This window comes from Dreissena polymorpha, chromosome 11, assembly GCF_020536995.1.
Source record: "Dreissena polymorpha isolate Duluth1 chromosome 11, UMN_Dpol_1.0, whole genome shotgun sequence".
In the NCBI taxonomy this organism is placed as follows: Eukaryota; Metazoa; Mollusca; class Bivalvia; order Myida; family Dreissenidae; genus Dreissena; species Dreissena polymorpha.
The window spans coordinates 48,307,264-48,334,300 of record NC_068365.1 but is presented as its reverse complement, the minus strand read 5'-3'; the positions used below and the strand labels follow the sequence as shown (position 1 = coordinate 48,334,300).

General features: G+C 35.4%; 3 protein-coding genes across 5 annotated transcripts in view; all 3 read right to left on the bottom strand.

Annotated features, from left to right (window-relative positions):
• LOC127851823 (zinc finger protein 260-like) overlaps nt 1-15,545 on the bottom strand; it is a 78,780-nt gene extending 63,235 nt beyond the window's left edge. For both annotated transcript variants that reach the window (XM_052385750.1, XM_052385749.1), the window contains exon 1: nt 15,294-15,545. The gene's annotated coding sequence lies outside the window, so the exon portion shown is untranslated. The remainder of the gene's footprint in view (nt 1-15,293) is intronic.
• Nucleotides 1-27,037, bottom strand: part of LOC127851848 (uncharacterized) — a 425,589-nt gene that overhangs the window by 298,205 nt on the left and 100,347 nt on the right. The window lies entirely within an intron of this gene.
• Nucleotides 1,813-5,112, bottom strand: LOC127851826 (E3 SUMO-protein ligase ZBED1-like). Its single transcript, XM_052385754.1, has 4 exons — nt 3,536-5,112; nt 3,145-3,286; nt 2,766-2,886; nt 1,813-2,563 (listed from the first exon to the last, which is right to left on the bottom strand). The coding sequence occupies exons 1-4, from the start codon at nt 4,897-4,899 to the stop codon at nt 2,181-2,183; spliced, it is 2,010 nt and encodes a 669-aa protein (XP_052241714.1). The 5' UTR covers nt 4,900-5,112; the 3' UTR covers nt 1,813-2,180.

Below are 27,037 nucleotides of genomic sequence, written 5' to 3'. Positions count from 1 at the left end.
ATATAAGCAAATGTTCAATTTTGTGACCCCCCAGGGCAGGGTCAAATTTGACCCCAGGGGCATAATTTAACCAAATTAAGAAGAGAACTATTTCAATTGTCACTACATACCAAATTTTGTAGCCCTATGCCATACGGTTATGGACAATACGATTTTTAAAGTTTTCCCACAAAAGGCCTTATATAAGCATTTGTTCAATTTTGTGACCCTCGGTACAGGGTCAAACTTGACCCCAGGGGCATAATTTGAACAACCTTGGTAGAGGGCTATAAGATGTCACTGCATACCAAATTTGGTAGCCCTAGGCCCAATGGATATGGACAGAAAGATTTTTAAGTTTTCACAAAATAAGCACTTTATAAGCATATATTCAATTTTGTGACCCCCGGGGCAGTTTCAAATTGTCAAAACTGAAAGGAGAACTATTACATGTCACTACATACCAAATTTGGTAGCCCTATGCCATATGGTTATGGATAGAAAGATTTTAAAGTTTTCACAAAATAGACCTTATACATGTATAAGCATATGTTCAAATTTGTGACTCCCGGGGCAGGATCAAATTTGACACCAGGGGCATAATTTGAACAAATTTGGTAGAGGACTATTAGATGTCTCTACATACCAAATTTGATAGCCCTAGGCCCAATGGTTATGGATGTAAAGATTTTGAAAGTTTTCAGAAAATAGGCCTTATATAAGCAAATTTTCAATTTTGTGACCCCCGGGGCAGAGTCAACTTTGACCCCAGGGGCATAATTTGAACAAATTTGAAAGAAGTTCACCCCAGGAACATTCCTGAGAAATTTCATCAGCATTGGACCAGTAGTTTAGGAGAAGAAGATGTTTAAAGGAAAAGTTAATGCACGCACGCACACACGACGGACACAGGACCATGACATAAGCCCCGCTGGCCTTTGGCCAGTGGAGCTAAAAATTACATTTATCAATTGTAATTCCACAGTTACATCATGAAGAAAGTTTCATTTAACTTATTGCTGAACACAAAAAAGTGCAGTGTGCAGGACAATTTATCAGTATTAAAAATAAAACAAGGGCTGTTTGTAAAACATGCATGCCCCCCATATGGGCTGTCAGTTTTAGTGGCAGCCATTGTGTGAATAGATTTTTTGTCACTGTGACCTTTCCTTTGATCTAGTGACCTGAAAATCGATAGGGGTCATCTACCATCATGATCAATGTACCTATTAGGTTTCATGATCCTAGGCCTAATTATTCTTGAGTCATCACTAGGAAACCATTTTACTGTTTTGAGTCACTGTGACCTTGACCTTTTACCTAGTGACCTGAAAATTAATAGAGGTAATCTGCCAGTCATGATCAATGTACCTATGATGTTTCATGATCCTAACCATAAGCATTCTTGAGTTATTATCCGGAAACCATTTTACTACTTCGAGTCACTGTGACCTTGACCTTTGACCTAGTGACCGGAAAATCAATAGGGGTCATCTGCCAGTCATTATCAATGTACCTATAAAGTTTCATGATACTAGGCGTAAGCATTCTTGAGTTATCATCCTGAAACCATTTTACTATTTCGAGTCATTGTGACCTTGACCTTTTACCTAGTGACCTGAAAATCAATAGGGATCATCTGCCAGTCATGATCAATATACCTATGAAGTTTCATGATCCTAGGCCTAAGCATTCTTGAGTTATCATCCGGAAACCATCTGGTGGACGGACCGACGGACGGACCGACCGACATGTGAAAAACAATATACCCCCTCTTCTTCAAAGGGGGCCATAATAATAATAAATAACATTTTTATCAATTACCACTATTAGGGCTGTCACGATACGCCGTGAGCGTACCGCGGTATATCGTGGTACGGCAACACTGTATCGCGGAACGTACCGCGATATTTTACAGAATATGTATCTGTGAAGAAAACAGCAGAATAACAAGTTTTACAAACTTTATTAAACTCAATGATCAGAAAACACTGGTATCATAGTATGACTAGAAACTGTAAAAGAAACTGTAATAAACTTGATAGAAGTAATCATACTCTCTATCGAAAAAAACACTCTTTTGAAAACACCTTTTTATGACTAGAATGTTAAGATAACGCTATAATGAAGAACAATGATGATTTAACTTTAAACTGTCCATATGTAATCATCACATAACCTAAGAAAATGGACAGAAATTATCACAAATCACAGTTCTTTTTACAAAATAACAACATGTCAACCAATTCTGGAGCCAAGGACGCCCTTTGGGCAGTTACAATATCACCGGCTGAGCTGAACACGCGTTCAGCTGGCACAGATGTTGCTGGTATGCACAGGCGTTGTTTTGCGACAGAGGCAAGTAATGGGAACTGGATACAGTTTTTCTTCCACCAGTCTAATGCGTTGCTTTCTATGCTTATCTGATTCATTAGCTTATATTGTTTTATTTCTTCTTCGATTTTCTCCTGCAAGGACATGGGCTTGGCGGCTGTGGCCTCTTCAACATTCTCAAAGTCAAATATAGCTGCAAGACCAACTTTCTTTGAGAAGTCTGAGGACCGCTGACATTTGGCTGCATTCTCTGAAATATGAAATGTTATAATAAACAAATATATACCAGTTCTTAAAATTATAAAGTATGATTTGCAACATTTTTTTTACTTTATAAAAGCAGGCATAAGTTAACAGGTTAATATATAAAAAATCACCTTAAATTTTTGGGTTGAATAAAGTACATTTGACATTTTACTGTAACTGCTGCATAGTGCACTTGTTGTTTATACCTTCATCAGATGTCTCAGTAGGAGATGGTGATTGGCTGGTATTTGGCCTCTCGGGAAGCACAGGATGTGGAGGAATATGTTGTCCAGGGGTAGGAACCTGGGTGTCAGCTTGAACGTGTACCTGAAACAATCGAATTTTCTTTTCATTGCTAGAGCTTTTTGTTGTATACATTTCTTTGATGCATCAATGCTGATAAAAATATTTTGCTCTGTTTTATCACTTTACTTAATACTGACTTCCCTTTATAAAATGTGTTCTAATATTATAATCAATATTATCATTAATCCGGCATTATTATTTTCACTATTTATCATGCGAAATAGTAATAGCAGAAGCAGTAATGCAGTATGTTTTGTTTTGTAGCTTTGTAACCCCTACCTTTCCATCCCCAGATTGTAACAACAGCGCCAAGCGATGGTAGGTGTTCTCCATAGCCTCTGGTGTCAAGTAAGTGGTCTTGAAACGTGGATCCAGAAGAGTGCACTCAGACAGGAAATTCTGAAGCTCCTCACTGGTGTACCTGCAGAATAATAACAATACTTTTCTGGTTGCTCACAATTCATGCAGACATGTTTTAAAATTATCATTCTCTTTTTACTGATAACTAATTTGATCAATTTTTATTTATAGTTTTTCAGTTTACATTCTATGAATTTATCACAAAATAAAAATTTGATAATTGTTAATTGTAAAGCAATAACCAAATTATTTTGAAATTAACATAAAAATGGTTTAAATATAGTATAAAGTTGTTTTCATTTTATGGTACCTAGTGTTCAAGTCACTTAGGACGGCCTCCTTGATAGATCGTGACATAGGAGAGTCTGTGCCTATCAATGCCATATTCTGTTGGACTTTCTGTATGAGCGGAATGTTAGCTGAAACTGTTGGCATACTCTCTGTGCAGACTGCTTCTGTTATTGCCTTCAACAGATACAGGCATTTCACTATGTCCTCTGCCAGTTTTGTGTCTGCTTCATTCAACATGCTTGTCTCATGGTCTATGTGGCGACTTATTTCTGGTGACAAAAGTGTTGCATAAACAGCAGGCTGCAACTTGAGGTACCGTTCCAACATGTCAGCGGCAGAGTTCCAGCGTGTAGGAACATCGCAGGTCAACTTTAAGTTTTTCATACCTAAAAGATTGGTTTTTGCTGACAGTACTGCTGCTGCTGTAGTACTACGGTGAAAATACCCGACAAGTTTCTGAACACGCCCTAGTATCCTTGAGACGGAAGTCATCTTCAGGGCTTTCTGCGCACCAAGATTGAGTGTATGAGGGAAGCAACCAATGTGTGGTTGGCTGCCAAGTTCCCTAGCCCCAACTGTCATATTTGCTGCATTGTCAGAAACCAGTGGGGGGGTGGGGGTAGTGATGCACCACTCTGATTTGGCATCTCTCACAACATTTGCAATGTTTAGACCAGTGTGGCTCTCTGGCATACTGCGTGTTTGAAGAACAAAGTTCTCAAGTTTCCACTCTGGTGTAATGTGGGCAGATGTGACGGTGATATATGACATATGAGCTCGGCTGGTCCATCCATCTGTGGTTAATGCAACTGTCTTGGCATTGGAGAGACTAGACTTAACTCGGACTGCTGTCTCTTGATACATATTGGGAATCAATGTTTGGGAGAAGTAAGTTTGACCTGGGATTGTGTACCGAGGATCCAAAGTCATAATCATCTTTTTGAACCCTGTTCCTTCTACAACAGATACTGGTCGTATGTCATCAATTATATATTTGCCAATAGATCTAGTGATGCACATGGCTCTGTCGGAATTAAAGAGATATTTAGAACCAATCATACCATCAAGGGTTTTTTGCTTTTTAGCAACATGTTTTGTCTCATCCTCTTCATCTGTTGCCTTTGACGTACTGGATTTAGTAGCCCTGCTGAGATTCGGATGACGGCGATCGATGTGGGTTCTCAGATTTGAGGTACCTCCACCACTCATTTTAACGTCCAGATTGCAGTGGATACAGACGGCAACATTATCAACTAATTGATTTATCTTTGTATTGAGTTTCAGGCCAAAATGTTGCCAAATGTCACTTTTTGCTTTCTTGTTTTTCACAATTTTAAACTCATTGTTATTGTTATTTGCGTCTTTTTCTAAAATGTCCGCCATGTTGTTTACAATAGCTGTGACTACGATCTGTGTAAATCGAACGCTTCAAGGACATGTTTAAAATGCGGAGTCAGCGGGCCCAGTATTGAAAATCCGTAGCGTTCTGACTTTTCCTCGACTTATTCAGAATCTTAAGATAACATGATTCGGAAGTGCCATGCTTTGAACGATTGATATACTAAAGAAAGAAAATAAGAAATAGAATAAACATCTTTTTGATAATTATGAACTTATTTGCAAAGGAAATCGGTCCCAAATTCCAAAAAGGTTTTGGACCCATACATCGCCGTATTTTAAACGTGAAAGTAAAACATCTACAAGTGGAAGTGCTTGCTTGACCTGGATATTAAGGGATTATTTATTAAGCCCTTTTGAATCGCTTCTACAGTTTTCAAAACGATATCTATATCAAAATAATTATGTTATGTATTTATATCTGTGCTCATATAATATTAAAAAACCGGTGCGGCAACGCTGTACCGCGGTGCGATTTTTTTCACGACATGCACCGCGATATACCGGTATACCGGTGAATCCTGACAGCCCTAACCACTATACAGATGCACAACATGCAGGGATAATTTGAGGTCTTCGTCCTGCGCCCTGTACGCATTGAAATCGCAGGGGACGCAAACATTTGCTATTATGCGTCCCGCGGACGCACAATCCTAAAAGTGTATAAATTATGATACTAAAAAGTATTTTGCGTACAGAGAAAAAAGAATTTAAGACCAAAAAACTTGCAAATCAACCAAAAATGGCCGCCATTTTACTATTGCGCAATCAATAATCCGGGTCATTGAAAAGCTTAATTTTGTATTCAACATTAGGAAGCGTCATTATGATACAGAGAATGGGTTGCATAGCACTTTATTTTTCTGACAATTTTGTAATTTTCTACCACAAAATTAACAGTCCTGGTGCATTTCATGTAAAACATGCGAAAATAAGAAAGCATGGAATTCTTCCTCGGGGAAAGCCTGGACTTTTAATTTGAATGATGAATAAAAACGTAATGCTTCGTTTTAAAGTGGAAACTTTTTATGTAATAATTACGCTGCATCTTAATAGCTACAGTCCTTGAATTATGTCAGTTAAACTGCTCATCTATTATAATGGTCAAGTGGGGTTATTGTTTGTCGCACTACACACTCGTGAATGTGATGTTCAATGGCCTGTTCAAGTCTTGAAAATAATCTAGTCATAAAACTGTTGAGTTGCCTTTTTAAGTTTCCTGTTTAATTGCGACTAGATGGCCATGCGATGTCATTAAATGTTGCAGTGTTTCAGATTAGGTTGGCCCTTCAGCTTTTTGCCGATACAATTTACAAAGGACCGAAGAAATTTAATTCTGTGCAACAAATAAACCATTCCTAAGACAATTTGACCGCTTCATTTCTGATGGAATAAGTCAAGTCTTTTGGACGATCAAATATCAGTGTGCATTCTAGACCGCGCGATTACACGAATCGCACTGTTTTTCCAAAGATCGCGCACATTTGCAGCATGTGTGCGAGAAAATTCACGCGCTCGATATCCACGAGTATTTTTAAAGATCAAAACAATATTGACTGCGCCAAAAATTTAAAGAGCTGATTTACGATCATCTGTCAATAACATATATCTATTTACCCAACTTAAGCCCGCCTTAAGGCAGAGCGTCGCTTTAGTTGGACAATCAATATTGACCAATGAGAGCGCAAGCTTTGAGTGAGAAACAGCAATCGTAGGCAGTCATTACCTGAATTAAAATTATGCAGACGAAGCGTGACGTAATTAACATAAGTGTTTGGTTTTGTGGCAGTTTGTTTGCTTTGTTAGACCTACCATTCTGATCTGACGCTACGTTTTACACCTCCATGATGAAATTGTGGCTAGTTACTTAGAAAACTGATGTAATCCTCGTGGAAATTGTGCATTTCATGCGTAATATTGACAAAACATTTATTTCAAGCGTAAAGCTTTAAAAAAATTATCTTTGAACTGATTTTGCATAACTGTAAACGTTTTGTTTAATTCGCAAATGGGCATAATAAAATAAGTAATTTGAAAAATCCTCCGAATTTGAATGTTTGACGTTTAATGTAAACACGGAGCGTATATTGATCTCATCTAGAGTCTGTGATGTAAACGCAACTGGATTATGGATAATGGATAGAATTGGAACATGTATGCATCCATCGATCAATACATACGATAGGGTTATATGTATCTACGTATAAGCATTACTCAATTTCTGTTGGAGTTTTGAATAGAAAACTCTTACACCAGAGACGTAGATAACAGAGATAAGCAGATCGCCAAATATCGGTAAACTCTCGCACGTCGCGGGTTTTGGCGAGATTAGCGCGCAACTATTGGTCGGTTGCCACGGTAGTTAACAGGTTTATCAACATTTCGGAAACACGCTTTCGCGTTCTAGTTTTTATTTGGTTTATGAACAAATATTATTTAAATATGAATGTATGCGGCATTATCACACAACTGTAATGTGTCAATTAAATAATAATTAAAATAAATTACATGCCGTTTTGTTTTTTTCGCAATTAAAACAATGATTATCGGTATTTAAGGATGCTTTTGAAATACGGTAAAGTATATTATTAAAGGTATCCGAATCTTACGAGAAACAACTAATAATTGGTTGTTTTATTAGATTTTTGTTTTTCATTTTAATTGCAGTGTTTAAATTTGACAAATCCGAATGCCATTTACCTGTAGTATAATATGAATAAAGGTCTGAACAAAATTTTGTTCTTATGTAGAACATCTATTGATGGTCTGCTCTAATCGAATGTTTGTGTTCATTGTTCTCTTTAATTACCGCCAAATTCAATGCACAATTTTACCAATTTTAACATTACCAGCTAGGGTATATGTATAGAAATCTTCAGACCTGATTAATCATTAATCATTAACATTAACTATAAAGCATATCGATCCAGTTATTTAGTCACTTTTCCGTGTCTCTTAACCATGTCTTAGACGGATTTTGTGTCATGGGATGACAAGGATTTAAATCTGGGATGATGAGGATTTAAATCTGGATAACTTCTAGGTAAACCGATTATGATGAACAGTGTGATAGTGAATTTGTTCTAGACATTACTCAGCCAGATGTGTATGAGTGCCCAGAATGCATAAGTTAATGAAAAGAACCTATAGATTCCGCATGTTGTAAAAAAGTATATCCTCTTACCGTAATATGTACTTTATGATAAAGTAAATGAAATGTGTCCCGGCTTCTACAGAGGAGCCTATGCAACCATTTATGTGATACAGTCTTTCATAAACCTCTGTAGTAACAATTTTAGTTGGTGCAATAAAAGTATGCATGAACATAGTTTTTACAGTTTAAAGATATTTCATAAAAACTTCATATTTCATGAACAAATATCAATACACCTGGCATAACAAAAATTATGCAATTTATCAAACATAACACATATTAAGCAAGTTGTTGATATTACAAATAACATATTGGAAGAAAACAGCTAATATTCTGCAGTTATGCAGGCAACAAACATGTAAGCTAATGCATAAGAGCCATTATCGTATGAGGCAGGGTATTAATATTGCTGAAGAAAAACCATAATCACATAAGAATTTTTCATCATGGTGATTGGACTATAAATATGACTTAAGAGTGTTGACATGTATTACCATAGCCATATAAGGAAAAATGCCCCGCCCCCTGGCCATGTTTTTAAAACAACCGGAACCATTTTCGAACTTGTCCGAGAAATCATTGGGACACATTGTTTGACCAAGTTTCATGAAGACGAGACAATAAATGTGGCCTCTAGAGTGTTAAAAAGGTTTATCTATAGCCATTTATAGACATAAAGGGAAAATGCCCCACCCCCTGGTGCCAATGTTTTTCAACCAACCATAACCATTTTTTAACTTGCCCAAGATATCATTGGGACACATCTTCTGACCAAGTTTCATGATGAGAGACAATAAACCAGAACCGTTTTTTGACTTGTCCAAGATATCATTGGGACAAATGTTCTCTCCAAATTTCATGAAGATTGGACAATTTATGTGGCCTCAAGCGTGTTAACAAGGCAAAATTTGACGCCCCACAACACACTGCACATGATGGATAAAGGTTGATGACAAGAGCTCACCAATAGCACACTGTGCTTAGGTGAGCTAATTGGCAAAAAGATAATCACTAGAAATGTGTTCCCACAAAAAATGATCCTGAGCAACTTCCTAACAATTAACATACATACACAATAGTGTGTCCTGCTTCATTAACACATACTTTCATACTTATATATTTTTTGCCATTGCTTTGATCTGAATGTAAACAGAGCATTTCCAGGTCTTGCGTGCATATTGGCTATACATGGCTTTGGATCACTTCTTTAAGTATGTAACACTCAACCCTGATAGGCACAGCGATCTCAACTTGACAGAATTCAACGGCAGCTGAGCCTGGTTCGGTTGTTGACGATGACAAACCACACTTAGTTGCTTTGTCTTCATTCAATGCGGTGTTTAATGCAAAGGAATATCACTATGACACTGTGGAGCTAAATAAAGTACAATCAGCACTGTAGAAAATATCAGTTATTATATGAAGCAATGCACCCTTTTTTAGCTATAGTCACTCAAAATATAAAGTTTTTTTTGCGGAAAATCGAAACGACTGTATGCAAATATCTGAAAAACAGGATAATTTTCATTATTTAAAGGAATGTCAAAATGAAAATTTGGGCAGACATAAAACTCAATTGGCATTCTAAATTGATACCATATTTGATGCGATCCATAGTTTATATTTGACGTTAAATAAAATATGTTGTAATTTTCTTATGCAAAAGAATATCACAATGAAAATATGTGACTTAATAAATTACAATTAGCACTTAAAAAAAATATAAGTAATGATATGATGCAATGCATCCTTTTTAAGCTTTGGTCATGCACAATACGCAAGGTTTTTGCGGAAAATCAAAACGACTGAATGCAACCTGAAAACCGGACAAATGAAAACTTGGATAATTTCATTAATTAAACGAATATCAAAATGAAAAGAAGGGCAGCCTTAAAACTCAGTCTGCACTTTAAAATGATACCATTCATTAAGATCCATAGTACATGTTGTCAGTTTTAGTCGCTAGAGCTCTGAAGAGTTTGGATAGAAACAATTTTTGGCTTAAAGCATGCACTCCCAAAATTGGGAAAATAAAATCTGGTGTAAATTTCTTATGCAAAGGAATATCACAATGAAAATATGGGACTTAATAAATTACAATTAGCACTTTAAAAAAATATAAGTTATAATGGGATTCAATGCACCCTTTTTCAGCTTTGGTCATGCAAAATATGCAAGGCGGAAAAATAAAACGACTGAATGCAAATACCTGAAAAACTGAACAAATGAAAACTTGAATAATTTCATTATTTAAAGGAATATCAAAATGAAAAGAAGGGCAGCCTTAAAACTCAGTCTGCACTTTAAAATGATACCATTGATGATATGATCCATAGTACATGTTGTCAGTTTTAGTCGCTAGAACTTTGAAGAGTTTGGATAGAAACAACTTTTGGTTACAGCATGCACCCCCAAAATTGGGAAAATAAAATTAGGTGTAAATTTCATATGCAAAGGAATATCACAATGAAAATATGGGATTTAATAAATTACAATTAGCACTTTAGAAAAATATAAATGTGATTATATGATGCAATGCACCCTTTTTTAGCTTATGCCACTGGAAATATGCATGTTTTTAAGGAAAACCAAAATGGCTGAAAGCAAATATGCAATCTCCACGCAGAGTTGTCGTTCCTTGCTCTCACATACAACTCTGCGAAAGGCTCAGCCCTCCATTTTGTCCATAAAATAGATAAAACCGAACAAACGCATTCAACGTATATTTGATTGGATATTTAAGATGGCATGCATTAAATTAAGAAATAAGACTTTTAAATGTAAGATAAATCGTGCAAAAACTTGCGAGTTTTAATGCAACTCTTTGGAACTAATTTATTGCCCATTTACGCAGATGGAATCATTCCACGCACTTCACAAATGTAAACAATTGAACATATTTTTTTTGAGTGACGTTAGGAATCGCTTCGACGTGTGTATGTATGTTGGTTTCTTAACATAAAAAAAAACATATCAATTTTATAATATGAATTTGAAGACTGATATAAGATATCATGGTATGAGATGGTTTTCTTTAATGCAGTGAATGCAATGTAACCGTCGTGCAAGAGATTGTTTAGTATTCTGTAACCTCAATGATGAACGCTTGGAATGATCATGACATAAATGAGACGCTTTCATAACAATAGTCCGTTCTGAGCCCAACACAGAGGTGAATGTAATGTAACCGTCGTGCAAGAGATTGGCAAATATGTGGAAAATATGGTAAAATTAAAACTTGCACAACTTCATTATTTAATCGAATATCACAATGAAAATATGGGCAGACACAAAACCCAATCTGCACTTTAAAATGATACCACATATGACGTGATCCACAGTTTATATTCGAAGTTTTACCGGGTAGTTGCTAAAACTATGAAGAGTTTAAATTTAAAAGCAAATGCATCGGAAAAATAAGGTAAATAAAATCTGGTGTAATTTTATTATCTATCAGAATATCACTATAAAAAAGTGGACAGTCATTAAACCGAATCAGTACTTTAATAAAGATGTCAAATTCAATAACATCCTGAGCATATTTTCTTAGTAAAGTTTGTCACAAGTTTACTGACATTGCAGTAAAACGCGAGTTTTCCGAGAATAGCGTAAAAATACAGCAATGTTTGTAACGATTCTTACCGTAACCTCCAATGATGTTGATTGTTTTCTTAATTGGTCTGGTGAAAACATTACCCAGCAATTGAAATATAACATATTCAGGCAATGTCAACATGGTAATCGCTTTAAACTCATTATTAAGTTTGAAGCTTTTACCGGTTTCGCAATCAAAATGGCGTCGTCCAGATTTTTCTTCAAGTCTTGCGTAATCCCATAACGTGTGAGAACTCGCCAGTGCTCGATATACCCTAAGAACCGACCTGCAAGTCTCTGTTATCTTTGTCTTTGCTTACACATCAGGAGAGAGACCTCGCTATTAATTGTATCATTGAAATTCTCTCTTTACATTTAGTTGTCCTTGAATGCTTTTAGCTTTTATGAGTACACATGTCCAGTTATCCGAAAGGTCAATAGCTGGGAATTGGATTATTGCAACTAACTTTACATTGTGGCACTTGATAATAAAGTTGTATATTGATAAATTTCCTAACCTCTTAAATTGGTCAGTTTTACCATCACGTGTCCAGTAAACAGGCTGTGAATGGGGATTTTCGGTGAAAAAATCAAACTCTAAAGCCTTAAGAAACAGGCTAAACCCATACACTCAGGACATGGATAAATATTAGTGGCAAGGCTAAAGGACCTCTTTTGAAGTGGCCTTAGAGGCATGGAAAAGAGCTGTGTTTAGGAAATTGTTTTGGCCATGAATAATTGAACTCTCCTAAGTCTATAGTTAAGTGTTATTTGATGTAAAATGTTATTGGATTTAGTTTTGACTTTTTTTGTATTAACTATATGATAACAAAACTATCTGAAAGTTTTTTCATGATTTACGACAAATGTCCAGAAAAAAAAACCATTTAGGACACCTGTCCTGAGGAAATTGGGGCCAATCTCAAACACTGTGTTGAAATACCCTGATCCACTATGTTTTTCTTCTACTCATAGATGGGACCCATACTTTTTCTCTGGGACCCATTGATTTAAAACCTATGAGTCCCTGGAACTCATACTTTTGATTTCTAAAATTATCCATGAATATCCGTAACAGTTTAGTGTGGTAAAATCAAATTTCAAGGTGATTTTTGTATTTGTGAGTTCTATAAACTCAACTAAAAGGCTGTACATGTCATTTAAAAATATGTCAGTTGTAGTGGCAGCCATTGTGTGAGTACGATTTTTGTCACTGTGACCTTGACCTTTGACCTATAGACCTGAAAATCAATGGGGGTCATCTGCGAGTCATGATCAATGTACCTATGAAGTTTCATGATCCTAGGCGTAAGCTTTCTTGAGTTATCATCCGGAAACCATTCTACTGTGTCAAGTCACCATGACCTTGACCTTTGACCTAGTGACCTGAAAATCAATAGGGGTCATCTGCGAGTCATGATCAATGTACCTATGAAGTTTCATGATCCTAGGCGTAAGCGTTCTTGAGTTATCATCCGGAAACCATTTTACTGGTTCCAGTCACCTTGACCTTTGACCTAGTGACCTGAAAATCAATAGGGGTCATCTGCGAGTCATGATCAATGTACATATGAAGTTTCATAATCCTAGGCGCAGGCGTTCTTGAGTTATCATCCGAACCATTTTACTGGTTTGAGTCACTGTGACCTTGACCTTTGACCTAGTGACCTGAAAATCAATAGGGGTCATCTGCGAGTCATGATCAATATACATTTGAACTTTCATGATCCTAGGCGTAAGCGTTCTTGAGTTATCATCTGGAAACCAATTATCTGTGTCGAGTCACCGTGACCTTGACCTTTGACCTAGTGACCTGAAAATCCATAGGGGTCATCTGCAAGTCATGATCAATGTACCTATTAAGTTTCATGATCCTAGGCGTACATGTAACTGTTCTTAATATTTCTTAAAATTCTTAAAAGGTCGCCGTGGTGTAATGGATATGGTGTCCGCCTTGCGACCGGGAGGTCACGGGTTCGATCCCCACCGTGGGAGCGTTCTTAAGATCTCCCACAAAGACACCAAGTACTGGTTCTAGGCCCAGGAAACGGACTCGAGAGCATTTATATAAGCCTAAGGCTTTCGACGCAATCGAGCTAAAATAAATAGGTTTAAACTAAACTAACTGTTCTTAAGTTATCATCCGGAAACCATTTTACTGGTTCTAGTCACCGTGAGCTTGACCTTTGACCTAGTGACATGAAAATCAATAGGGGTCATCTGCGAGTCATGATCAATGTACCTATGAAGTTTCATGATCCTAGGCGTAAGCGTTCTTGAGTTATCATCCGGAAACCATTTGGTGGACGGACCGACTGACGGACAGACCAACGGACCGACTGACCGACTGACGTGCAAAACAATATACCCCCTCTTCTTCATATCATTGAAAGGCAGCTTTTAATTGCAGTTTTTTAGTCCTAACTAATTTTTGATGCGTTAAACTGATTGGATAATTCCTAAGGAATAAAGCTCTGTAAATATGTTGCATTTCAGCTTATGTATGCTTCATTTGGTCTTATATGAGAGTTATGTATAACTTTATGTAGCTACACTGTTACAATGGCTTTAGGAACCATGAAAAAGACAGACAAATTATTAACTTCGTATTGTTGCACCAATTATAAGGTAGCATATATAGATGTATAAGGTTGAACTCTATGCAGCAGGTATAAAAATACAATGTAGCAAACATTCTTTGCGTTTAACCAGGCTGTCCAGTTAGCGCACTGATTGGTATACCTGTTTCTCAACTTGGAGACTCGAGGTCTTTTCTAACACATGTGAGTTTAACTGTTTGGTTGGTGGTCAACATGTATGCATACATGTGTCTTGTTCTGAGGAAATTGGGCTTAATGCAAGTGCGTAAAGTTTCGTCCTAGATTAGCCTGTGCAGTCCGCACAGACAATCAGGGACGACACTTTTCGCTTTCATGGTATTTTTCGTTAAAAGGAAGTCCATTCTTACTGAAAATCTTTTTTAAGCTGAAAGTGTCGTCCCTGATAAGCCTGTGCGGACTGCATTATGCCCAGTTTTCTCAGAACGTGACTCACATGTATACAGCACAGAAAGCGTTTCCCCCACAGCACAAGACAACACCATAATTCAATATCTTTCCATAAAAAACACAAACAGCTTGAAATTGCAGCTATAATTTAAGGGTATTCAAACAAAGTTGTTTTTTTCAAATTTACACCAGTATTTTCCAGATGTTTTTTTTTTAAAGGGCACAAACATGAGTCAAGCTTCACAAACTAGATCTAATATTTTTTTATATTTATATTTTATGAAAATGCAAATAAATGATCAGTTGACCTTCTATACTGTAAAGTCAGCACAATTCATTTAGACTGAGATGCAAATAAGCAGTTAATTTTAAGACAACAGTCATATTCGTAAAAGACAATCAACACACATACAATTTTTTTTAACAAACAATTTTGAAACATTAATAATGCAAACAAAATGTGTTAGAAAGAAAAACAACAAAGGACAAAAATATGTGTTCAAGTGCCTGTGGAAATATCTGCATTTATCACTTATAAACTCTTAATAAACGTGTATTACGTATATAATTTGTTTATCTTTGCCTAGTTATGTTGTAAATGTTAAAATAACACCGTTCCGTACCTGTGACGACGGTCAAAGTATGCTATAATGAGATGCTTCTTGAGTCATGGGTAAATAGCTGCTGATGCTGGGCGGCTATATCCATATATAGAATTAATTCACGTAAGCGGAGGCGACCGGATGATTACGGATGTGGCCGGGCGGTAACATTCTATACATAGATGTTGACGTCACTACGTTATTGTCAGTAAGACCGGTGTGTACACAATGGGGCATTGCAATAACGTAGTGACGTCACCCTCTATGTATAGAATGCACAAGGGGGCGGTAAACACTCTCGAGGTTACATTACACTAAATCATTGTGTATCCCTCGGTGGCCTTTTTCTAAAGAGTTCCATTTCTCTTCTTGAATAAAAGCCATTTAACAATGTGAGACATGTCTTTTGTGGTTATTTGTAATATCCTGTATGTGTCTAGAGTACTTTGATGCCTTGGATTGGAAGCTAACGTAAAGATGAACTTTTGAGGGTGTGTTTTCTATTGTGTGGGGCTTTTGTCGAAATTAGGTTTCCGAAACGCGTTTTTCTTCGGTAGGTTCATTCGACAGCGGTTTACTTTTATAGAAGTTGAGAGACGGTATGTTTTTGATTGCAATTATCGGAAGAGGACAGGTCCATCTATAAAATGATACCAGGTTCGAAAAATGGATACGTCGGAAAGGCAAGAAAAATGCTGTAAAATTTGTCAGTTTTATAATGGGACCCTATGGGAATCAGAATTAGTGTGATATAACCTGGATCAGCAGACGATTTATTGAGGTAACGTGTACTGTAGCGAGTCGAATTGGCCCCATGGTTTATTCGGTCTTGACAATAAGACCGTGATAAATCGGCTCCAGATGAAATCGGATTCAAATACACCGGGCTAATTCGGCCTTACTAAGTATCTTTAATAAGACGTTTTCTTCAAACTTTATTAAACACCATTACAAACTGTACCAAATGTTTTGTTACTGTATCAGCTTAGAGTATTGGTTCGTTTGTTGAATTAATTTTGTTTATAATTTATGCATGATTTTAATTGAACACCAGTATCGCTTTGCTAACTGTAACCAAAATTTAAGCCGACAAAGTTACACAAATTGTTATTTTAGTTATTAGGTTTACCGGATATAACCAGAGACGTAGATCTCTGGTATAACGAAATAAAACTGTGGATGAAACGAATAAACTTAATCTATAGATTATTGCAAGCTAAGCATGCATATGGAAGGATATTAACTCAACATCATATTGATTGCATGAAGAAATGTAACCAGTACTTTATAATTTATCCTTCGAGTACTGCGTATCGGTGGGTGCGACGTATCGAAATGTTAACACATTTAAAGATCATGAAATTCTGCAAAATGACCTAGATAACCTTCACAAATGGGCCAACGAGTGGGGGTGGAATTTAACGGCAAGAAATGTTACCCTCTAAGCTCAAAACACAAATCCAGCTACTTCTACAATATCAACAAAGAAATCCTCAAAAGAGTACAAGAAAATCTCTACTTTGGAATCACCTTATCTGAAGACATGGAATGGAAAACTTTTATCACCAACATAACAAAGAGGGCTAACTCCACCCTTGAATTCCTAAGAAGAAACCTCAGTCACTGCCCTTAAGAATGCCGCAAAAATGCCTTCCTAGCACTAGTCCGCTCCAAACTAGAATATGCCAGTGTTGTTTGGGACCCATTTCCACCAAACAGACATTGACCGCCTAGAGGGTGTCCAGCGATCAGCCGCAAGGTTCATCACAAGAGACTACCGCTCCAGACAGCCTGGCTGCGTCACCGAAATGCTCCACAAGTTGGAACTCTCTCCACTCCAAGACAGACGGCGCGCCCAAAGGTTGACGCTATTGTACAAGGTGGCGGAAGGGCACGTACCGGCCATTCCCATTGAACGCAACCTAAAGCCACTAAGGCCTAAACGAACCATAAGGGCTAAACAATACGAGGACTATATCCATCATAACATAGTGTGTAACCTTGTGAACAATAACTCCAAGTGCTTTGAAACCATCCCAGCAAAACTATCCTCTTTAAAAATTCATTCTTTGTTAAGACTGTAATAGATTGGAATAAACTTAGTAATGACATAGTGAACTCTTCAACAATTGACATTTTCAAAGAAAGTGTATTAAAACATGCAGCAATAGTGTAACAATCGCGCACTCCAACACTTTCGAGGAAAAGCCAGAATTGGTTTCTTCGACGTGCCCATCCAGATCCAGATCCAGACGTTATCCTGAATATGCCAGACATGTGCCACATGACTTCTTAGTTTCTTCGCCGATTGTTTACATTTTTTCCCCACGTTATTTAATACACAAATATCCGAGCAATGGCATATCTACTGGTAAGTAAGTTCTCTTTTATAACAAAAGACGGTATCATTCACACAATCTTGCACAGTTGCATAAGTTTTGATAAGGATTGAGAGAATATTTTGGTATTTTTAACAGCTTTTTTACCGATATTTTACCGAATTATAATGTCATAGTAAAATGACGTCACACGGCGGTACACGCATTAGATGGCGCTGTATTTTTTTTACATATAAGGACAAGCTATTACGATTTCTCAGTAAACTTATACCATTCAATTGAAATAAAATGTTACGTTGTTCTCAAATATTTTACTCGTGTGTTTTCACTTAATATATTTATATTTTTAGTTGCCCACCATCAACAAATTTCAGCTTACAATTATAGACGTCACTATCCATTTCTTGTCTGCACATGGTCTTCATCTCAAAGCCAATGTTGCGCCAAACGTCTTGAGATGGTCTGCAGTAACATCCAGAGACCCTTGGATACATGCATGTTTAGTTTTCAAAACACTAAATTACAACGTTCAAATTCAGTGCATTTCTCCGAACTTAATACTAACCCAACTGAACGCTTGTTTCACGTATTCATTTAATGCAAATGAATTTGTAAAACTTCTTCTTTTATCTTTGTTGTTTAACCCATTTATGCCTAGAGCGTCTAGAAAAAAGGCCTTGGCAAACAGCGTAGACCCAGATGAGACGCCGCATCATGCGGCGTCTCATCTGGGTCTGAGCTGTTTGCTTAAAGGAATTTCTGTAAGAAATATTCTAAATGTAGAAATAAATATACTAGACATCCCTTATTTTGGAAATAAATTGATCCAATTTAGAAGGATGGGAGAGTCCACTAGGCATAAATGGGTTAATAAATGGTATGCTGATAGAACCAGTGTGCATTGATGACTGTGTCCACAAGAACCTACTGCAACCGCCACATATGTCTGACCATGTAAACAACAATGCTACTGCAAGTAATGTCAGCAGCAAACACCTATGTAAAACGTGTCTGTAATTACCTGTTAACAAAAGTAATACATGTGTACATGTAGTTCTCTAAATTTACATACGGCACTTGTAAGCAATTACATTCTGAACAAGCGTATACGTATAAACATCAGTACCGTTACTGTTTAATAATATATATACTCACTGAAAATAAATTATTTCTGTAGCAGGGAACGGTTTACGTAGAACTTTTACTGCCTTGCTATATGAGCTAGCTTTCATAGCGACGCGGTAGAGTGTCTGCCTGATTTGGAACCGGGAGGTCCCGTGTTCGATCCCCAGTGAGGATTGTCAAGTGACAGGAGTGGACCAGCGGATCATTTGAACAGATGTTCGTATTGAAAGGTACCAAAAAAATTAAGTGATCACATTAATACATGTACATAAATATTGCGCATTGTGCCGGCACACAATTATCGTACGTGCTTTATTATATATTTTAATGTTCATTGAGGTTTTTCATCATTTCCATTTAATATAATAGGTAACGGGATCTTCATTTACGTACGATAAGTTATTTAGTTCTTAGTAATTAATAGTTCCATTCATTCTTCGATTTATGGTTTTAATGAATATTGTTTCTGCCGCATTTCCAATTTCTATTAGCATTAAATGCTATCGTTCTTTGATTTATGGAAATTGGCATTAAGCGCTAATATTCTTTGATCCATAATAGATGTAAATAATTAAAGAAGTCGATAATATAAACAGCCCATTTTATTCTCTGAAAGAATATCCAGAAAATAGAGTGTTAATTTATTAAAACAAGATTAATATTTTCATGCACAAATATCAAATATTGTTGTATTTAAACAAAAACGCTGTATTATTTTTTGCCGAAGCTTTCGACCTCACGGTCTTCATCAGCGGCCATTTTTTATTTTCAGATGTTTTATTATCTGCATAATAAAACATCTGGATAATAAAACATCTGAAAATAAAAAATGGCCGCTGATGAAGACCGTGAGGCCGAAAGCTTTGGCAAACAATGATACAGCGTTTTTGTTTATATATATATATATATATATATATATATATATATATATATATATATATATATATATATATATATACAGTTTTCAGGCATTAACATAGTTTTATTAAATCATAAAAAAAGAAATTATTTATTTATGAGAAAACAGTATTATTAGTTTTACTAATATGATACTTTTAAAATAGCAATTATCATAAATACACAGTATATGTTTATTCGGATATTGTGCAGCCAAACATCCTTCTCAAATAATCTACATTGAATGTAACTGAAACAAATTAAAGTAGCAAACAATAATTTCAGTATGAATATATTTATTTGCAGCACACAATAATTTAGGTTTGAAAATAAATAAGTAAAAACATCTCACCTGAAAGAATATCCAGAAAATACAGTGCTTGAATCGCGCACAGCATTCTCATAAATATTCTTTCGGTGGCTACTTTTTGAAATTTGATCAGACTTTTCCAAATATGTTTCCCACGTGATCCCACGTGGTCTCACGTGGTACGTTGATTTACCTACTTTTTTATATTTGTTCAGGTCAAAACTGTTATCCATTGGTCATGGAACTTTCTGGAAGTTTCTACTGCTTATGTTTGCGTTCTTGATTTGGTAAACAATTTAGATTGGAATGTGCTACTCTTTTTCTTAGCTTACTTCAAATAGTACATCAAACTAGTTTCCAATATGTAATAATTTTGTAGCTCACCTAGCACAAAAGTATACCTGTGTAGTTTGTGAAACTGGGGCTTAATGCGTGATATTTGATTGCACAATTCCTTAAGCATTTCTAACAATATGCAATTGTTATTTTAAACAATATACAATAGTTATTTCAAACAATATGCAATAGTTATGTTTTTATTGAAATTAATTAAAACTTTATTAATTAGGATTAATTCAAATAATTAAATAAGTTAAAATGAAAATTTAGATATTACAAATATTCATAAGATTAAGATTTTAATTGGATTACACAATACAGAACTTCAGGAGGACTTCACCAAGTGACACGCATGAGGATTGAGGAACACTGTGTTTCAACAGTAAAGTACTGTGTGGTGGAAAAAATATGTTGTTTATGGTGGTGAGTGATTGTATTTAACAATGTATAAGGGTTTTCACTAGAATTGCATTCGGTATTTCAAGAATATCAAGCTTCTTATCACCATTGAGTGTGCAATATATATGTATTGAAAACCCTTCGAATTTTTTTTTAAATATGTATATATAATTGAAATTGTTGTACAGTCAATGTGGGAATATTATTTATTGTAAGTGAGGTAGAAAAACAACAACAGTTTTTAATACACATTTTAACCAAGTGAATGGGTTTATGGTTATTAACGTGCATGAAATTTGTAAATATATTTAACTGTAACATTTTAACGTTCACCTTGCACTAGCATTATATGTGGACAGCCCATATCTCTTCTTACTGTTGACCAACCCCCATCCCCCCTTGAGATCTTTTATGGTTGGTGATTTATGTCGTTTCATGGACTGATTCTGGCTGGGTTTCATTGGCGCCCAACGTAAAATAACACCATGTGTGTCAGACGTCCCACTGATGTCATGGCAATAGGAAATTCGTGGAAGAATTTCACAATTGGAGATGGTATGTGTAGCAGGGTACGTCGGTATCAGAACTTATACTGGCTTGCTATATGAGCTAGCTTTTATAGCGGCGGGGTAGAGTGTCTACCTGATTTGGACCCGGGAGGTCCCGTGTTCGATCCGCAGTATGGTCGGGGATTTTTCTGGCTGGGTTACATTTCATGCTATAAATATCATCAGCTCTTATGAAGGAAAATATATTTCACTAAACAATATTCTGGCTTTAAACATACAACCTTAAACTATGTGCGAAATAGTTGATGCTGTGCCGTCTCCTAGTACGTTATGTAGTTCAATTCATCGATTTAGTCCCGATGCATAACATGCAATTGTTAATAACAAATGTTTTTATAAACACCACTTCTGTTTATGTGGATACATAGCTGTAGTAAGTGTATGCTCGGAATAACATTGGGTTGCAAAACTAGGTGATCAATTCCTTGCACTAAATAGATTTGGCGGGTGCAAACACATGGGACTATTAGATGATCATGCTCTTATAGTGACTTAGCTGAGACTCTAAGATCATAATGATGTAACTGTTGGAGGACGGGGGGGGGGGGGGGGGGGGGGGGAGTTACCGAGTACTAAATGGTTATGTCATTATAGTTACATATTCTAAGCGTCTGCTATAAGCTGTTGTGGCGGGGCTAATCAACTACTAGATGATCGTGTCCATATAGTATAATATATATCTAACTAGATGATCATATTTGTATATTGACTATAAACTAAGACGCAATAACCTGGCGATGTGGGTGTTCCCAATTATTAGATAATCATTACTGAGGTATCCTAAGCGGGCGCAACCACATGTGGTTACAAGGGTACAAAACTACATGATGATCATGTTCGTAATTTGACTTTAAATTTAGGGATCGTTAAAAGATGACATTTAATGCATAGACTCTTCACAATCCTTATATACGAGCCTCACCGTTTACAAACGATTTACTTTTAAAAGATGAATGTACTTGTCATTTCAGGTAAGATAGTGTTTAAAGTCGAAAATTTCATTTTAAAAGACACACAACACGTGAAAAATTAAAGAATAGTTTTATTCAGTCATTTATGACAATGTCTTCATGAATAATTACACGGTTATAATAATTAAACCATACAGTGTCATGCAGTTTATACAAACGTTTGTGGATTTTTGTTAGGAAACAAATTAAAATGATTGTATATGATCGAACAATGGCAACAGACCTTCCTAAACAAAAACGTTATCATACATCAAAACGCATTATCACAGATAAATAAATGAAACAATATACGAACATCTGCACACATTTGTGAAAATATTGATAGAGTCATTTTAAACCTGAATACATAACCAAAAACGAATATCTAATAAAAAGTTGTCTGTTTTCAAGGCTATGTATACCGTTTATACATATGCAAATATGTTCTATTTTGCAGAATGTATCAGTTACTGCTAGTAAAGGAAATTTAACTGACTATTAAAACCAATAAACAGAATTAAGGTTTCAATAAAATATATGCAAACATTGAAACATTATCTGCATCCAAGTGTTGGCGTTTGGTGCCGTAAACATTTTAAATGATACAATAAAAGACATGTCTCAAAGACAGTGTTTGTCAAAAACATTTGAGTTTACCACCATATGTTTTATCTATGGGTTTTTGCATTGTATTTTACAACATGCATTTTATGGCAACATTGACTGACACGCTGACGTTGCAACGTTCAAACTATGTGCATCAGTGTAGGTACACATAAATAAATATGCACTTCACTTGCCACATATTGTATATAATGAATAATGTAAACATTTAAAAACGAATTATTAAACATAGATCATAACAAGAGCTGTCAGAGGACAGCGCGCTCGACTATTCGAGTGCTTGACAGTATAACGTTAGCAATCATCGGGAAATTGTTCATATTCAATAATTTATTACACAATCTTTCAAAAATAAAAAAAGGAAAAAAAAAATAAGTTGGGGGGGGGGGGGTGAGAGGGGGGTATAATGTGGGGTGTGGTAATTAAGTAGATGATGTTTAAAAAAAAAATTGGGGGGGGGGGGTAGGGGGTGAGAGGGGGGTATAATGTGGGTGAGGTAATTTATTAGATGATGTTAAAAAAAAAATTGGGGGGATTAGGGGGGGGGGGAAGGGATTCTGGGTAGGCGTGGGGTATTATTTGGGTGGAATCCATTGTGGTATTCAGGTAAGTGTTGTTTCGTCAAAGTAATAATAAAATGTGATCATAAATAAAGAAGTTATGGCAATTTAAGCAAAATGTTCAATTATCTAAGTGTAAAAGGGGCCATTATTATGTCCAAATGCTTGATACAGTGGTCTGCTCTTGTTTATAGGTTGGGGTCATGTTGGTTAACAAGTATAAACATATAAAAGCAATATGTCAAGGACATAGGAAATATTTGGGGTAGTACGCAAACTTTTAACATAGATTTATCAATAATATGCATATTCTAAGTATAAAAGGGGAAATAATTATGACAAAATGCTTGATAGAGTTGTCTGTTCTTGTTTATAGGTTGGGGTGATGTTGGTAAACAAGTTTGCAAAATATGAAAGCAATATGTCAAGGGACAATGAAAATAAATAAGGTAGTACGAAAACTTTAACATTTGCTGCATACCGGTATTCTAAGTGGACAAGAGGCCATAATTATGACAAAATGCTTGATAGAGTTGTCTGCTGTTGTTTATAGGTTGGGGTCATGTTGGTTAACAAGTATGCAAAATATGAAAGCAATATGTCAAGGGACAATGAAAATAATTGGGGTAGTACGAAAACTTTAACATTTGCACGCTAACGGCACAGAACGGAACGCTGACGCCGGGGTGAGTAGGATAGCTCCACTATATATATTTCATATATAATAGTCGAGCTAAAAATACAATATTTACACATATTGTAATAACTATGTGTTTCTGGTGAAACATTACAAAATCAGTCAATATATGATCACCTTTACCTTTATTCTACTAATTTCTAAATAATATTATAAAGAAAATAATTGACATGTTCGTTGTTGACACCAATATGTATACATATTTAAATGGAATAAATGCGATTTTTGCATGTACTAATTTGTAATCCCAATAAAACATATATCTGTATTTAAATTATTAACTGTATAAATAGCAAAGTATTAAATCGAACGGATTCTTCCTACCACATGCCTGACTGGTGATTGTTTAGGTGGAATTATATACATAATTCTAACGGTAATTTCTCTGACAATCGGATTAATTGCTTCAATATTTAAGACTTGTTCAACTGCATGTATATATTTGTCATATTCAAACAAAAACAAATTCTCTACATGTTTTATTCAAAACAATATTAAAATTGTATCTTTATTTAAATCAGAATTTCTCTCATGGCTATTTTTCTGGAGTTTGATTATTCCAATATTTATGTTTAGTATTTTGGGAACATAATGTTGTTGCATAATAACTACCTCAATATATATTGTGTCCATGTTTACTCATACTCTAATTAATACACTTACATACACACACATGTCTGACCAAAACAGAAACAACACAAACACGCTATCAAACATTTCACACTTGTTACTTACAAATTTATAAGTATCAACAGCTCTGTTCGCCACTACACCTTATTACAATCTGGTAATTTATGCCAAATAAAACTTGACAAGTCATCTGGAAACACGTGCAACTAACCAACTGTTTTCATTAAAAGGCTAAATATAAAAGAGATCAGAGAGCATGATTATTTTACAATATTTAAGGAAGAGTTATCTTTCTTTACATTTTATGATCAGTCAGGGATAAGGGAATAAACTTACAATTAATGTGAAATAAATGTACAAAAAAAATCAGTTACCAGGTAACTCAATTGATGTTGTAAATAAAATATATATATAGGATCTGGAACGAGTTGTCATATCATACCATATTTTATTAAATGAGTTCAGGAATTTTGTTAGTAAGCGAGCCTTTGGCGAGCTTACTAATGAATTTCCTGGACAAATTTAATAAAATATGGTATGAAATGACAACGAGTTTCATATCTTTTTATCACATGCTTTTAAATGAGCAAATTAAATAAATATTCACGCAAAAATAATGATAAATTTTGAATGTTGTTTACATTTCGTGACGCCATTTGACGTTGCAACGTCATTTCAAAAAAAATAATTAAATGCACTTGATCAATCGAACGAAAATAAGCCAATGAAAACGCTTAAAAAGTATATTACACATGTGTAAGATAAAAATATTCGTAACAGTTATATTACATGGGAAACAGGGTATGGCATGTGATAAAATGACATACACAATAATAATAATTACACACACAAACACACGCACATTTTAACCAGGTACTAAAGTGCGACACCCATGTTATTCACAATATACTTTTCAATATGCACTTTACGTGTTCACATGTTATGCCCCATTTTCCCGCTGCGATGCTTAAATTTAAAGTTAACCTTATTCACTGAACTGATAATAATGTAGCCCATAATTTGTGAGCAGTATTGGTAAAGACTAGATTTCTAATCAACATCAACACTTTTATGCTTAAACTTAAAGCACAATTTCAAGGAATTATATTGCCCTTAATTATTTTATGTATATCTGTCATTTGTGTATGCCAAAAAGTCTAAACACAAAACAATTTTTAAACAAAAACTGAATTTGGGAAAGTTGCTGTGAAGTCAGATTATAAAATAAAAGAATTTCCAAAAAATTACAGAAATAAAAGATTGTCAATGCATAAACTATAGTTTCTACCTAATGAAACAGGTATATAAACTAAATTGTCAATGCATAAAATTCTACTTACTGCAAACTGGTTAAGAAACTACATATTTGCTTCAAATAAAAATGCACAGCAAATAAGCAAATAATAATATGAAACGGTACAGCCAATTGGAAATAAACTTAGACAACAACAACAATAAATTTTCTGAACAGGAAATCATTTAAGAGTTTATGAAAAACTTACAAAAGACAAAGTGATGTTAATTAAAACAACATGGGCCAGTATTACCAACCAATTTTTACACTTAAGAAAAAACAAGCAAATTTGTTGAATTGATATCCCCCGCCAAACTAGAGCTTTGTCACAGATGTAAGCATTTTTTCAAGATACAAAGGGCCATAACTCCGTTATTAACGCATGGTGTACAATGCCATTTGGTGTGCATCATCGTCTTATCCATATATATACTCATATCAAGTTTCAATGAAATTGGCCGAAGCACTTCCAAGATATGGCTCCGGACACAAAAGTGCCGGACGGACAGAAGACGGACGGAAGGACAACGCCAAAACAATATCCTTCCGCCTTTGGCAAGGGATAAAAATAAACTTAATCGTTACCCTCTCAGAAGCGAAGTGAAAATGACTATGTGCAAACGGCATTAAACAAGAACACCCTGTGAGTAACTTGCAGTCTGTTAGTTTTTTATGCTGTTTGCTGCTCATCAGTATCTATGGGTTGGAAATGAAGCATTTAAAACTTGAATCTTGTAAGAAAGGTATTTAATTGAAATAAAATTTCTAGGGGACTACAAGAGCGTCAAAATACGTAACTAAGTGGTAAAGGGTGAAACCAAATATAGCACTGTTAGAGTTTTAACATGTAAACGCTAATAGTTGCATTTCTTTGATTAGCAAGTGTTTCTCAATAAAGTGTGTTGTAATTACAGGTGTTAAATACAATGCTAAATGTAACTTTTTAGTAGTGATAGTACATTACAGTTTAAATAATATGCTTTCTTTTAGACTTTAGTCTACGAATGGTTGGTAAATACATGCCTGGACAAT

What these genes read in the sequence shown, in the direction of transcription:
- LOC127851826 (XM_052385754.1), bottom strand. Translation starts at nt 4,899, where the DNA reads ATGGCGGACATTTTAGAAAAAGACGCAAATAACAATAACAATGAGTTT. An exon ending in CTAAGTGACTTGAACACTAG is followed by an intron (nt 3,287 to 3,535) that starts GTACCATAAAAT and finishes ATTATTCTGCAG; the next exon opens with GTACACCAGTGAGGAGCTTC. An exon ending in TACAATCTGGGGATGGAAAG is followed by an intron (nt 2,887 to 3,144) that starts GTAGGGGTTACA and finishes CGATTGTTTCAG; the next exon opens with GTACACGTTCAAGCTGACAC.